This window comes from Pyxicephalus adspersus, chromosome 2 (genome assembly GCF_032062135.1).
Source record: "Pyxicephalus adspersus chromosome 2, UCB_Pads_2.0, whole genome shotgun sequence".
Classification (NCBI taxonomy): Eukaryota; Metazoa; Chordata; class Amphibia; order Anura; family Pyxicephalidae; genus Pyxicephalus; species Pyxicephalus adspersus.
In genome coordinates this window covers 100,779,776-100,795,213 of record NC_092859.1, presented here as the reverse complement: position 1 = coordinate 100,795,213, position 15,438 = coordinate 100,779,776, and the positions used below count along the sequence as shown (strand labels likewise).

Here is a 15,438-nt window from a genome sequence, read left to right as displayed (position 1 = left end):
TCGCAGAAGCACGCGGGATCGCGGTATCGGGTAAGTATGTTACCGGTTTTATTTATTTTTAAAACTTGCATTCGCCGTATAGGACGCACCCACTTTTCCCCCCCCAGTTTTGGGGAAGAAAAAGTGCGTCTTATACGCCGAAAAATACGGTAATTATGAGAATTGATGATTGGAAAATAGTGTTAAATATTTTCTACCAGACGGCAGGAAAACATTTTTCTTTCCTAAATACCATAGATCTTCTAAAGCCGGGAAAGCTCAGATGACAGATCGATCTTCCTTGATTCATGCTTAGCAATTTGTGTATTTTGACTGGAGGATTACTTTAAACATATTTCACACACCACAGAAACAATGACATTTCCTCATCCAATAAGAGTGGCTTTACTGGTCACTGAGACAATCCAATTAGACAGAACAATAGTAGGTGGTAAGCCATGCTTTTTTGAATTCAATTAATTAAAAACACATTCCAGTGAAGTCCACCTAATGCAGCTTCTTATGATGGTGTAGCAACACTTCTGCACCATTTCTAAATTAAGGGTAGTGATGCCACCCTCATGTAGGTGGTGGATGCTTACACTATAATGGGGGGGCGGGGGGGGTGAGTAAGTAAATGGCATGGTCACTGCCCATTTAATCCCGAGCCGCACTCACTGCTTCCTGGACTGACAGCACTGCCTCTGTTATAGAAACCTTCCCATTGTGGGAGGCCATGTCTGGGAGGGTAAGCATGTAAAACAAATCAAGGTGGACTCGGCTCAGTCAGGAAAAAAGGGTTTACTTTATAAGGTTTGTGTGTCGCATAATAAATGTATTTGGGCTTGTTTATACTGTCACATAGGACCCTTTCAACATCCAGAGAACATCAATCATATATGTTTGCCTGGCCATATTACCTTCAGTCTATACCAATTAGATATATGATATAGGTCACATAAGATTGAATCCATGAATAACATTGGATAAAATATTATAAATTACATTGATTACATTGCTTTTTATCATCTAGGCAGATAACGAGTCACAACCTATGGTACCTAGGTTAAGGGTGACATCACCACACTTTCAGCAAGATCCTGGGAACACTGTAATTCCAAACACTGCAGCACACTGTTAGAGCATCTCATAGTGAGATGTGGAATAACAATTTCCAGTATGTGGTCATAACATTTCTGGCATCATCCTCTACAGGAGATTTAGGTTTTATTCCCCAGCCAATTAGTAGAATATAATCAGGCTTTAAAACAGACTAGGACAATGCTTCAGGTTTAACATAAAAAAAGAAAACCTCTACCTGTAAATGCGTGAGGTTTGCACATGTGCTTCCACTGCATTCCATAGTACTTCTCATCAACATCAGCTTCTCCAACTGAAACAATTTCTGATACAGGGACAATATGACCAGCTGGAAAACAGAGAAAGAGAATGTAACAAACCCAGATGTTATTAGTCATGACAAAGACAAACTGCAGGCCACTTGTATGGCAGTCTGCCTAGCACTGCATGAACTAAAGATCTGTTAAGTTATGCTTGTCAAGATGTTTGGCTCAAGTTAAACATGCAAAATGCCTATAAAGACAATTCACACAACATTACAATTACAGGAGTACAATTGTTAAATACTTCTTAGTTCACACAGTTTATAATTAAACATCATGCTAATTAGACTTAATACTTTTATAAACATTTAAACAAATTGAAAAATAACAAGCTAAGCAATTCCTAAATGATATGCACTTACTTCATTATCACATGGAACCAGAATGATATTTTTTAAAACAAATACTGTATGATAGACCAAGTTTAGTAATATAAATTTAAGAAAGCAAATAAGAAAACTATTTGGGTTGTAACTCTAAAGTTTGCCTTGGCCTCAATCACGTTTTTTTTCCAAGGTTCACCCGGAGCTTGGCTCTATTCAATGTTGTGAACCTGAAGCATGTTCTAACTCACAATGTACTGCCTATAAAATGTCACCCTGCCACCAGTGTAGTAAATAGAGTTTCCAGAATACTTGAGCAATCCTGGTGCATTCATATTATCCCATCACTGGGACACCTTTGTCGTCCCAGCCCACAAAAACAAGTAATGTTTCCCAACAACCAACCACCAAACATTTCAGGACCTGAGGATACATTCACAACATGAAGTATTATACCACAGCAATAAGACACATTTTAGTATCTGAAAAATAAACAGGACACAGCATTATGTGTTACACTAGAGGCAAGCGTGTTACACTACAAGAGGCAAGCATATGGAATTTAATTAAAGCAAAAAAGTAAAAAAAAAAGGTTCTCGGGCCCCAGAAGCCCTAACCACAGAGCATTTTTGAATATTCTTTTTCCTACTTTCACTCATACAATGTCTGATTTTCCCCAATAATTTCCCCCAGTCCACCTCCTCCTTTGGATTATACAGTCATGATTGCAGCACAAGTGAGTAAAATTATTTTCACAGAAACGCTGGCAGGCAGGGTAACATATGTATAGAATAGCAGATATTTAGATAATCTTTGGTCATAAAAAGCTACCCGTCAGCATTATTTTTTAATCACATCAGAATATGTAGTGTCTGTGCAATATAGCAACAAATTATATTACCATTTAAAATCTTAGGGAGCTGCTGCTTTTTATACAACAAGTATAAAAGCAATGTTTTTTTATGGTAGATTATATACTGCCTTCCCATAAAATTAACATCTAACACTTAAAATACACTTCAGCACAGAAATGCATAGTTCTCCATAGCCCATTTTTGAGGGGCGGGCCGGCACATTTTCAGCATCTCTGAACGGACACTGGAGAGGCTGCTCTGCTCTCCGCTGATAAGAGCCGATAGCTGATTAGAGCCGGGCCGGAGTGAGGAGAGCACAGCACAGCTATGAGGAGATCAGGACACAGCCCCCCTCCCACATAGCTGTGTCTTTTGGAAAAAAAACCCACATTGTGTTAACAATGTCTCTGCCCAGTGGGTGTGTGTAATGACATCATCAGAGCAGTGTGTGTATAAATGCTGCATGTCACATTCCTCAGCCTTAAAGCTCTCTGTGTATAAGCATCCATATCCCCTAAACTGTATGTCATAATGATTTGAGATGTTCAAGGTGCACAGGAAACACTTATAGTTAGCACCATTCACAATTTCAGCAATTTTTGTCAGAATGGCATCATTAGAACATAAAAAACTCTGCCTATCAAAATGAAATTGGGGTTCAGGTACTGGTAGGGTAAGTCATGGGTAACAGGGCAGCATGTTTTGATGGGCAGTGTATGTGATGCCATGGAGATGAACGTTTGGGGGGGTGTTAGCCACAAGTGTCCCCCACTTGCACCTATGATTCTGTTTATTTGCACCTCTCTGTTCTAGAGAAATTAGGGTTCAAGGTAGGGAAGCGGACAGTTTGATGGGTGGAGGTTTTTATGTTCTAATGATGCCATGCTAATGAAATTTTAGGGGTTTATACATCTGTTTCTCATTTGCACCTACATTTTCAATTTCCTGCACCTCCCCATTCCAGCTAAATTGGGATTTAAAGAACAGAAGCAGAAAGGGCAGCATAGTATTACAATCATAAGTTGGTGAAAGGTAGGTAAAATATTTAGGGGGCCCCACCCCAAAGCTTCTTGCTATGTAAGTAGCCCCAGGGGTCCTAATTTGCATTTTCAATTTTGGGCTCCTAGGTGCACTTTCTTAAAAACACCAACCCAAATGTACAATTTCCACAAGTTTTTAAACTCGTGATCCCCAAATTTTGAAATTCTTGAAATTAAAAAAAGAAATGTTGGTTACTAGTAGCTATGTGAGTCCCCTGTGTACCCTAAACATTTTAGGTAATTACACCAAACAATTTAGGACATTTAAAGGATTGAATGCAATTTGAGTTGTTAGGCCTACAGAAGCTGACAAGCAGACTTTACACACACACAGCTATCACACTGCGGGTAGATAATATTTAGAGGAAGTTTTTGATTTTGGCAGTGATGAGGAGGGCACTGTGGCTGTCCTGCCCCCATTTGCAATCACATTATTATTATTATTATTATTAAACAGGATTTATATAGCGCCAACATATTACGCAGCGCTGTACATTAAATAGGGATTGCAAATGACAGACTAATACAGACAGTGATACAGGAGGAGAGGACCCTGCCCCGAAGAGCTTACAATCTAGTAGGTGGGGGAATTTCACACACAATAGGATGGGCGATATGTAGTGGTGGGAAGTAATGAGGGTTTAGCAGACAGAAGAAGATGGGTAGGCAAGTTTGAAAAAATGAGTTTTGAGCGCTCTTTTAAATGAGCAGAAAGTAGGAGCAAGCCGAATAGGGCGAGGAAGACCATTCCAGAGAGTTGGAGCAGCTCTAGAGAAGTCTTGTAACCGTGCGTGTGATGAGGTTATGAGTGAGGAAGTCATTAGTAGATCATTGGAGGAGCGGAGGGAGCGGCAGGGGGAGTATTTTTTAACCATGTCAGAAATGTAAGTGGAAATCACATGCATGATGCTCTTTGTGTTACCTAGGTATAGCGCTAGCAGGTGACATCTGAAGTTAGGCTGAATTCACATTGGCAGTAAGGTTGCATTTGCTGCGTTTACCCCTCACTTACCTCTCACCAGGAACCACTGCTGCTTGAAAAACTGCTAGGCCTAAAAAGCCCAGCACTTACCGCCTGTTACCAATCCCCTGTGCCTAGCAGTTATAACAGGTTACCAATCCAAGGTGCCTAGTAGTTGTCAAATAGTCACTCAGGAGGGGCATTTTTTTTCCTGCTAATGTGAACCAAGCCTAATTTGTTAAGCCACATTGATCACAATATTACACTACTACAAGGGATTACACTATTAAAACATGGAACTCTGTGGAGTTGGATTATAACACACAGCACTGGACTGTTGGAGCATGATACAAAAAAAATGGAAAAACTGTACATTCTAACAAGCCAGGCATTAGAAAGTTGAAACAAAGTGTAGGGGGTAGGTAGAACACTGACACAATAGCAGGGGTTACTGGATACCTATGGCATAAATAACTAGGAGCTCCAAATTTGCCGTGTCTAGCCCTGCCCACTTTACCACCCGGCTACAGTTTCCCCCCACCAGGCTGAAAAAAATTTCTGGGGAGAACACTGGAATTGTATCCTTAAATGCAACTCTTTACAGCAAACCTAAGCCTAATCCAAAGGCTAACAATAAAACCCTTAGCCTACACTCAACACTTAAATGCCAACTGAACTCAAGTTAGCACTAAGAGTGCGGTGAAAACATCAGCCCAACAGCTGTGCCAAAACTTCATGCTTAGCTTACAAAGAACAATCCATGTCACTCCCAGCACTAGAAGGTGATACAATCCTGTGCCGGCTCTATCACATTCACAGCAACACAAAATCCTGAATTTGAATAAGGACAACACACCAGTATTTTTTACTGTTTTTCCAGTAAGTACCATTGTACAGTGGATTTCAAGAGTCTAACATAAGCACTTACCCTAGCTACACTTAAAAATATATTTCTTTATTTGAGGAAAAGTACATATCCCTGGTATTTTCCAAGGTTGGATTTATACATACAGATAGCATGAACCAAAGTTGAAAGCGTACCTAAACTCAGAAATTTTACTTTACATAAAAAGGGTAGACAACCCTTTAAAAAAATAAATAAATAAAAAAAAAAAAAAGGTGCAGCACTGCCTCCTAATTCATCTAGGCTATTAATGGGAGTGCAAAGCCTCCCGCGATACCTACGTCAGGAATCCAAGCTGTCGGGTGCTACTTTTGCGCATGCGCAGTGAGATTGGCAGGTTTTTTTTCCATCCTACGTCATCCGGAATCCAGAACCCGGAGGAAGAGATGAAGATGGCAGCACTCGGAGCACAGGACCCAATGCAGGACACCCCTGGATGGATCAGACTACCCTGTGGGATTGAAGGTAAGTATTTTTTGGGGGGCTTTTTTCAGTTTAGTTCCTCTTTAATGTAAGCAGAAGCTCACACTGAAACACAAAATGCCGCCTCATTGCGGGAAAACCCTGAAAAAGCCAGGATAATAGAACTATTTTGTGAATGATGTCCATAATAGAAGAACAATGTGGTGAGCAAGGTAATGTTCAGTGAACTATGTGCAACCAGCTTTTGAAGAGCCTTTTATTTGTGCATACACAAGTAAATCTTCATATGAAGACAAATAAGATTCTAAATTGATTGGCCAATGCAAGTCAATAAAAATTCTGTTCCCAGAGTCTCATCTGATCTATACCACTCAATGTAAAAATACTCTTTCTGCAGGTAAAATATGATGTACATAGGAATTTAAAACCCAATAAATATTGCAATGTGATGATCAACTGTTTTAAATGTCTGGGAAAAAGGATTTATTTTATTATTTAACAGGTAAGAAAACATTTCAAGCACACTAAAAATGAAACTAATTGGTGGTCAGTGAGCTTCAGCCATAATAAGCAAGCCTGCACAGCATACTTGGTTATGGCGCAGAACTACCTGATTGCCAGCAGTCAGATGCTAATAAATAAAAAAAAAGTCTGACAGCGTTTACAAAAAGCAACATCGTTATCCTTATTAAAAAAAGGAATACAATTATATCCTTAATGGCTGTACCCATTTTTCCTAGATATAAAACTGCATGACATTATGAATGGAACAAAGGTCAGAAAAGTACTTATCAGAACAAAGAATAGCATTATTTACATTGACAGATTTAAAAGGCTTCAAATAATAAAGAATAATTCCTTGACTAAATCTATAAACAATAAGACTCATTTGTAACATCATACCTGAAGGTAAGCGGTGGGTCAAAGTGCCTGTGAGACCTCTCACTCTCTGGAATGCTTGGGCCAAGCAGGCACCTATTAACAAACAGAAATATAATGCTATTAAGAATTCCCAAGTATTATCAAATTATACAGAGAGGGAAAATAAAAACAGACATGTAGTCATATACAAAAGAAATAAAGTGGGCTACCAGCCTCTGAGCCTTTTTCTTAAAAGCATCTAGATCCGTGTTTCCCAACCTGGGTTTCTCCAGAGTTTGCTAGGTGTTTCTTGAGTAATTTGTGCCTTCTGGATAGTTCAATTGACACCAATAAACTTTTGGTTATTTGTAAGGGTGACATTCTTCCCACTGGCCAGCAATGCTATTTTAAAGAGTTGTAGATATAGTAATTATAGCCGGGGTTCTCTGAAGCCCTGAAAAATTCCTCATGGTTTTCCCCATGGTAAAATCAGAGAGAAAGGCTGATCTAAAGACCTTCTTGTTGTGCATTATTTGGCTAAGAAAGATTATGGTATCATTATGCTATGTGAAAATCTGCAAATATTGGAGTGACCATTAGCCAAACTGTGGTCTAAATTAGACAGGGCTAGTAAATAAGTAAATGCCTGAACAACAACAGAAAGCCAGCACATAAAGCGCGGCCAGTTTTATGTGTAATAGGAGGCTGACTGAATGCCCAAAACACAGATTGCAGATTGGCCCAATAACATCTATTTAAACAACAAGGTCCCTTGCTGCCTAGCTTCCCCACTGATACATTTTCCTCTGTATGGGCTGGGATGTGTCAGAAGTAGTGGCTAATTCGGACTGCAAAAAAGTCATCAGTGGAACTAATGCAACTTTGTTAGTACCAGAACGTAATTTACCATACAATAATTAGCAAGTGAATGTTATATTAAAAAAATATATTATTTCAGCTATCTACTGAAAGTTTCTGACTGCTTTTATACCCACGTAATGTAGAAGGGGGATATGATTTTTTTCTCAATGGCACAGCAGCAATATAGAGCACTGAATTAGCCTATAAAAGTAAGCTCAAACACACAGCACTGCTTGATGAGTAGGATTTTGCATTGTTATTTGGAATCTGCTTCATGAAGTCACTGAAAGCAAACACTGCGACCAATGTCAACAAAGTTCAGCAAACCCTGTTGCTTGTTCCAGGACATGGGTTTTTTTTTCTTTCAATAAGAAAACCCCTGCAGATTATAAAAGCCTGAGCAATCTACTCACATCAATCAGTTACTGTCCTTATTCCCAGGAAAATACGCATCCCAGTTTGCTTTCTGTAAATAAGAAGTTGGCTAGGTTAACCTGTCAGACAGCTGGCCTGCCAAGTGTGTTCCATTACCCAGTGCACACACAAAACAAATTGTCCGGTACAATAAACATTATGCAAGGCAAGGTATTAAGGAAAATTAAGATCTCTTAAAGGTCACAACTTTATAGTAAAATAACTCCATGATGAATGTCACCTTAATCATGAAACAAAGTCACTCTGTTAAGTATAAGGTATTAAAACGTGAATAGTAAAAATACCACATAAATTAAAATTGGTCTCTACCTTTAGGGAAATACTTGACATGTCACCAGGAGCCCTGCATATTTATGCTACACTGCTCAATTATTGCTTAATATTGGACTTAGTCTAATTACCAAGCTGTCAAATTAACATACAAAACACTAATTACATTTTTTTGGAATGTACAATGTGCAAAGTTGGGAGTAGGCATCTGGGTAAAAATGTGTTTCTTTACTAAATATTTACACAGGTACAGGGGAAAATACCTATCATGGTTTGTAAACAAACAGCTCATGGTGATATAATTTTAATGACAGAGGTGCTGGACTCATTTGTCATACTTTAATAGGAGGAACTGCTTGTCCATGGTTTCTATATTTTACTCCAACTTCTAAAATTTGTAGGTGATAATACCTACAATATGGCACTCTCCACCTTTATAAAAACCAAACAAGAAGACCCCAAGAAAAACTCCTCAGTTCATACACCAGACTAAAACACAGAGCAGCAAAACTAATATGAAAAGATTAGTCAGGGTGAGTTAGCCACAGAACTGAAGGTGCAAACACTGCAGAGACACTTTAGGGTAGGGGGTATGAAGAATCAACCAGTGCACACATTTACAGATGGACAACCACGACCTTAAATTCTTAAACACTTCCTTAGTCTAAAAAGCAAGGTCACTTCATTCCCTAAGTCAGGAGCTGCGTGAGGCCTACATTGAAGCAACTGAGGTCTATGGAGACGGGTGAAGAATTCAAAGTTAAACTTCAGTACAACAAGGCAAATGTACCGTAGGGCCTTGCCATGCCATGTGCTGGGTTACAAAAAGACATTGATGTGTGATTTTCAACACATTATGTTATATATGCAATAAGGCATGACTGTGTACCACAAAGAAGGAAACTGCCCCCCAATCCTATCTGCCCCATTGGTTTTGTGAATAAGGGCTTATTCATACTAGGGATGTACAGTTGCCCTGTGTTATACCCCAATGCATGGACACTTGTGCCGTGGTCTGTGCTGGCACTGATCTAATTAATTACACTGATTGAAGTCTTATCCAATTTACATCATAAAAAGATAGAAATAAATCTATGAGAGTGGCACAAACAAGTGCAAAATCCAACTTGACATCCCCCTAGTGTACACAATTCAAAAACAATCAAGCAATGAACAAGCTACCAGCTTATTTTTATATCATCAGGCAGTACTGGAGTATGCTAAAAGACTAACAGATAAACATCAAACCAACGGAGTAAACAGAGCACTTGTGATTCTATAAACACATGAACGTAACAGGTTCTCTAATCTGAATAAATCTACACATTTTGTGGTTTGGCATGAAATGGCAAGCTTTAAAGCAACCAACTCTCTGGGTTTAACACAGTTAAGGACAGTATTTGCATGGAGATTGTAAGTCTTCACAACTTTTTCCTAGCAGTCCGGCCTTCTCCCACATCCCAAAAACATATCGAAATGTTAACTGGCTTCCTCCCAAAACCAGCCTAAACCCGTGTCAGGGACATACCTACGGTAGGAACAGTTAGTGTCTTGACTTTGGACTGTGCAAAGGTCTAATATAATAAATTTGCAGTAACAAGGGAGAAAAAAAATCCTACACCTAACAAATGCAAGTTACGACTACTGTATGGCAATATCTGACGTTTACTGAAAGCGTTAAGATTTATTTTACACTATGAGATTTATTACAGTCTCTGCTGTAAATTATTCATTAATCATTACCATAATGTATGACCACTGCATAAATATACAATCCTCTGGAGACAGATATCGTTAATTACTCAGTTCCTCCTCCTTTGTGTAGCTGCTTCCAATGCTGGGCTCTATCTGTCTACCTGGCAACCCTGCTGAGTTAAACTCATGTGAGTAGGAAGAAGAATTACCCTAACAGATCCTCTTTAAAATAGGAATGTCCAAATTCACCATCATTTATAAAAGGTCAGCAAATAACTTGGGGCTAACAAAAGGAACTCATCCTTAGCCTTTTAAAGCAAATACTATTGTAAGCTTTTACATTAAATAAAAGTGTATATCTATAGCCCCAAATTTTTATTACATTTTGGATAATGGGGATGACTGATACCTGAGGCTACGTTACTAGGATTTTCTCTTACTTTCATTTCTGGGGATGTTTTAACATACACCAAATGAGGGAGAATCTGCAATAACAGCACAGACAATAAAACGCTGACACGCGGTGTTTCAGCATTACTTAAAAAGGCATTTTAATTTCTAAGTGTTTCTGTTGGAGTTTCCTTTACTTCCAATCAAAAAGGTTATCTGGGACTGGAAGTGAACAGAAATGTCCCTAACTGAGCCCAGGACAGCAGTAAAACATAACAGGTTATAACCCTCCCACACTCAATAAAAATGTTTGGCTATATATGAACTAAAAGTACCTTTAGCAAAGACATAGGCCTCCTTATACCACAGTGTACCTACTAACCATGCGGATGAAATGTAAATGTTTATCAGTATGGATATGTGATTTGTGCAGATTATGGAATCTTGTAAATGCCTTTGTACCTGTTAAGCTGCGTACACACCTGCAATTTTTCTCGTTGGAAAGGATCTTTCACGATCCTTTCCAACGAGAAAAGACCGCACGATGCATGAACGATGCTGTACATACAGCACCGTTCATGCTCTATGGAGAGGGGAGGGGGAGAGCGACGGAGCGGCACCCTGCTGCGCGCTCGTATATATCGTGCATGAACGTTCGTATATATCGTGCATGAACGTTCGTCGTTCGTTTTCCAACGATAATAATTGGAAGTGTGTACGTAGCTTAACAAATTGACAATTATGCACTTCAATATGGGATGGAGGGGAGAAAGTAAAATACTCCCTACACATGGAGGCACTAAATGTCCTCAATGGGTGGGAGAAATAAGCAGATGTGCATACATAAGGGTAAAAGCATTGAAATTTGTACATTTTTGTTATATGAAAAAGTTCCTTCACTAGGAAAATATTGGTGTTTATTATTTAGCACAACTTATTTATAAAAAAAAGTACAAATCTAGTCATTGAAATAGCTGCTAAATTAAACAATTTTACCCAACAACAGGTCATCAGTGCACTGAAGTAAAGCTTTCCTAGTACTACATCTGATTGTGCAGAATATTACATGACGTCAATCTATTTAGGTAAATACACCATTGCTATACTAAAATAAGCATTTCATGTTTTGGCATTATACATGACTGAACTTGAAGAGCTTGTTTTATGTTTGGTTAAAGGTCAACTTTAACATGAAAGTGTTTTACAGCTTTCTGATGTGAATTTCCTGGATCCCAGTTCTTTAAATAAAACAAAGTCTCTCATTCATACCTGATTTGTCACCCCACTAAGTGAACCCCTAAGTTTTAAGTCACATTTTATAAAAGAAAAACATTTTCACAAAACTAATTTACATTTCCAGGATCAAAACAAAGCAGATCAAATACCCAAAAAAACTGGGCCTACACTTGTTTACACAGAAAGCAGGCCTAGAAGTGCATATCCACCAAAACTCCCCCTTGTCCACCTTGGACAGAGATGGAAGGATCAGAACCAAGTTTCTGAAAACCAGCAACAGAATTTTGTAATTTGGGGGGGGGGGGGGGGCACACAAACAGTTAACATATATATTGCAATTTTTATTACGTATTTTGTTTTCTACTGTGTAAAGCATTAAAGTGAAAGGTGATAAAACAATTACAATTAAAGAACAATTTACAAAAACAGACCAAATTCCATAATCTCATTACAATAGGATTGTGAAATGAAAAGGTAGCTGCAGGAGAACAGTAATGTGCTGTGGCAAAAGCAGAAAAAGTCAGGTGCAGCTCACTGTATACACTGCAAACTTGTGCCATAGTCCTTGTGCCCACCAACCACATCTAACGGCACCAAGTTTTTAGAATCCTTTACTTGTGCCAGTCCACCCCAACCAAACATATCCCCCCAGCAACCCACATACAACCCCAAACTATGAGCTTATGATACAAAGCCATCTCCAACAGGATTCTATATCCTTGCCATATAGTCGTTCAGAATGTTAATCGCAAACTGATCAGACAAGGCATTTTTTGGTCGACTGTAACAAAATCAAGAAGAAATTTTTGTGTTAGAATAGAAAAGAAAACCACTTTTTTGTTTATTTCTTTGGATCAATATCTCTATTACACATAGTGGTATCATCAATCATAATGCAGATCAATTATTAAACAAGTGAATGACACATCGAACACTGATGGTAATAATCAATTAACTGTATGGATTGAAAATCACAAGGAGGAAATATAAATCAGGTCAGACAGGATATAATCATACAGAGTATTTGTTTTACGAATGACTAGAACTATATTTGTCAGGTGGAAAAAGATTGCATAAGCCACCTTTCGACATAAAACACAGCACTGAATTAGCAGTAGTAATGGCAGCTTTGTAAATAGTGCTGCAAGATAAACTCATTCTTTATGTGTGCAAGAACAAATTAACAACATGCAATGAATCAGTGATGTGCATATCAGATAAAGAAATAATCCTTCTGGGGTCACTTCCAAAAAAAAAACTAAGCACTGTATATGATGTATTTGTTAGACTTTAAACAGAAAAATGCAAAACCATGTGAAGTATGCTGATTGTCACACAGTGGGGTTAATCTGAAGGAATAGAAATTGCTCACTTAGCAAATTAACACTGAATTTAGGCTATGTACACGTTAGATGATTCTCGTCTGGTTAACACTTCAGAGCTAGTATCAGACGAGAATCTGACATGTGTACAGTGCTCATCCAATGACGTTCATGGATCCATCCTGGCGGATCCACAAACTACCGTAACGCAAGTGAAGGGGGGAGACCGCAGCGGGTGCCACTCGCTCGTTTTCCCCTTCCCCTCTCTCTATAGAGCGAAATGGTGCTGTATGTACAGCTCTTGTTCATGCATTTTTCTTTTTTCACACACAAGACAATGTTCAAAATAGTCTAAGGTTTATATCAGATGTGCCATACATTGCACATATTTACTACACATTTAAAGCAGACCTAAACTCTGCTTTAAATGTGTAGTAGTTCTACACTGTATGGTGCATGTGCCAGCTGCTAGGGAGGTGTAACATCATTAATGGCCATCCAAAGGCCAAGGATTGCTGTGCTATCAGAAGTCTGCTGCTGTGAAGATGATGGCTCTGATGCAGTGATGACAGCTCTAGGACCGGTCATTATTCCTGGGCGGCTGTACACAGGTAAGTCTGAAGCTCACCACACACCAACAAGTTTGGTTCCTCCTTACTTGCTTCCAACTGTTCCCAGGTGGTGAATTAAAGCATGTTGCACATGTGCCCAGTAGTTTGAGGTGTGATTCCTATACATGCCATGTAGCTTCTGTCTGCCCTTCAGCAGGCAGCCACTGCCATTGTCTTGAAAGAGGACTTTACATTTTCTCAAATGCTGCAGTTTAATCTAAACACGGATTCTAGGCATATATAGGGGTGATAAAGTGATGAACCATACTGTTTTAGTCTGCATATCCAAATAAGGCCTCACTAATATTTACTTTGCTATGTGAACAGCCAAACAGTAGCAGTTTGGAGTATGCCAGCAGGAGAGAAAGGTATTAATATTATTGTACAGTACTTATAAAGTGCCGACATAATATGCAGCGATGTACAGTCCCATACGATATATACACATATCACCTATCACACACACATATATATATATATATATATATATATATATATATATATATATAATATATTTACATGTAGTATATATAATAATAACAATATATACAAAAGAGGAGAGCAGGTGATGTCACCATGACAGGCTCTATAATACACAGATCTGATCTGGGGCCCAGCTGACCGCCATGTGCACATTAATCATTGTTTACCAGTGCCCCCCCCCCATCACACAGCTCAGGCCCAACTCACCGGCTCGGCTCCGTTCTCTCCCCCGCCTCGGCCTGACTTCCTTCCAGGAGAGCAGCGCTCGTCCCGAGTCCAGGGTCACCTCACAGCTGTGACTTTTCACCGACAACACCGAGCACAGCACCCGAGGAGTGAGCGGCTGCACGGGCTCCATTGTGTCACCGTCACAGCGCCCCCAACGAGTATCATACCCCGGAGGAGAGGTCGTGCCCCTAACACATCGCTCACATACCCCCCGCTGCACAACTAGCGGTCCATTGTCTGCTCGGCCAGATTCGGAAACTCCGCCCCCCGCGTCACGACGTATGCAAATGAAGCGCAAAGTAGGCCGATCCCTCAGCGCGAGTAATGGAGTCAGAGGGGAGGGGAGTGAGGGCGCGGAAGGTGGGCTCATATGACCTGTACACCATTATCTAACCATTATTATATGCTCACAGCTGCCTGAGGACACGCACATTGCTTCACACACATAAATAACTAGCCTGGGGGGATATGTTCCATAAAGTGACTGTCATCCCAGCTGTAGTTGACAGTGGAGTAAATACATGTAACAAAAAAGAAAGAATGGCTACTTACCCCTAAAGCTGGCCTACTGTCACGTGGTACAAACAATGATAATATGAAAATCCAGCATTTGTACAGCTATCCCCTGAGTGCCCATTGTCATCGCCCCTGATGGATTGTTAATAGACTGACAGTGAATATCTGCCATTGTTTCCAATGGTAGGGGGATATATGGGGTGCATCCTGCTAATGGTTCCCCCCTCTGCATAGTTCCTTCTGTCACTAACAATCACAGCCACAATATTGTGTACATATCCGTAGTGCACAGCGCACACTGGTGTACCCCACACATGGCAGCCACTACTCTTTTCATCATTGGCCTGGTACTGGGGAAACTGCTCTTTAGGGTTCCTGCTGGTGAAACATTCCCTTTCCTACTATCCCCTCTTACACTAGCATTGGGTCAGGGGAATCTTTACAATGGGGAAAAAGGAAAGAAGTAGAATCCTAACTTGACAAAGGTTTTATTCAGTCACCAGACTACTAAACATGTATTAGTTGCTGTCTGCATTCCTAATGGAGATATTTTTATATTTCCTGTCTCAATGACACTGGGGGGAGGAAAGTTTTCAGTCTAAAGCTACGTACACATTTCCAATTTTTATCGTTGGTAAACGAA

At 39.6% G+C, this 15,438-nt stretch overlaps 1 protein-coding gene across 1 annotated transcript in view; it reads right to left on the bottom strand.

The window, feature by feature from the left end:
• CERK (ceramide kinase) overlaps positions 1–14,541 on the bottom strand; it is a 41,083-nt gene extending 26,542 nt beyond the window's left edge. The window contains exons 1-3 of the mRNA XM_072401625.1: positions 14,259–14,541; positions 6,791–6,862; positions 1,298–1,408 (exon numbers count right to left, since the gene is read on the bottom strand). Coding sequence (XP_072257726.1) covers positions 1,298–1,408; positions 6,791–6,862; positions 14,259–14,409 — 334 coding nt within the window. The 5' untranslated portion in view covers positions 14,410–14,541. The remainder of the gene's footprint in view (positions 1–1,297; positions 1,409–6,790; positions 6,863–14,258) is intronic.
• Between the last annotated feature and the right edge of the window lie 897 nt (positions 14,542–15,438).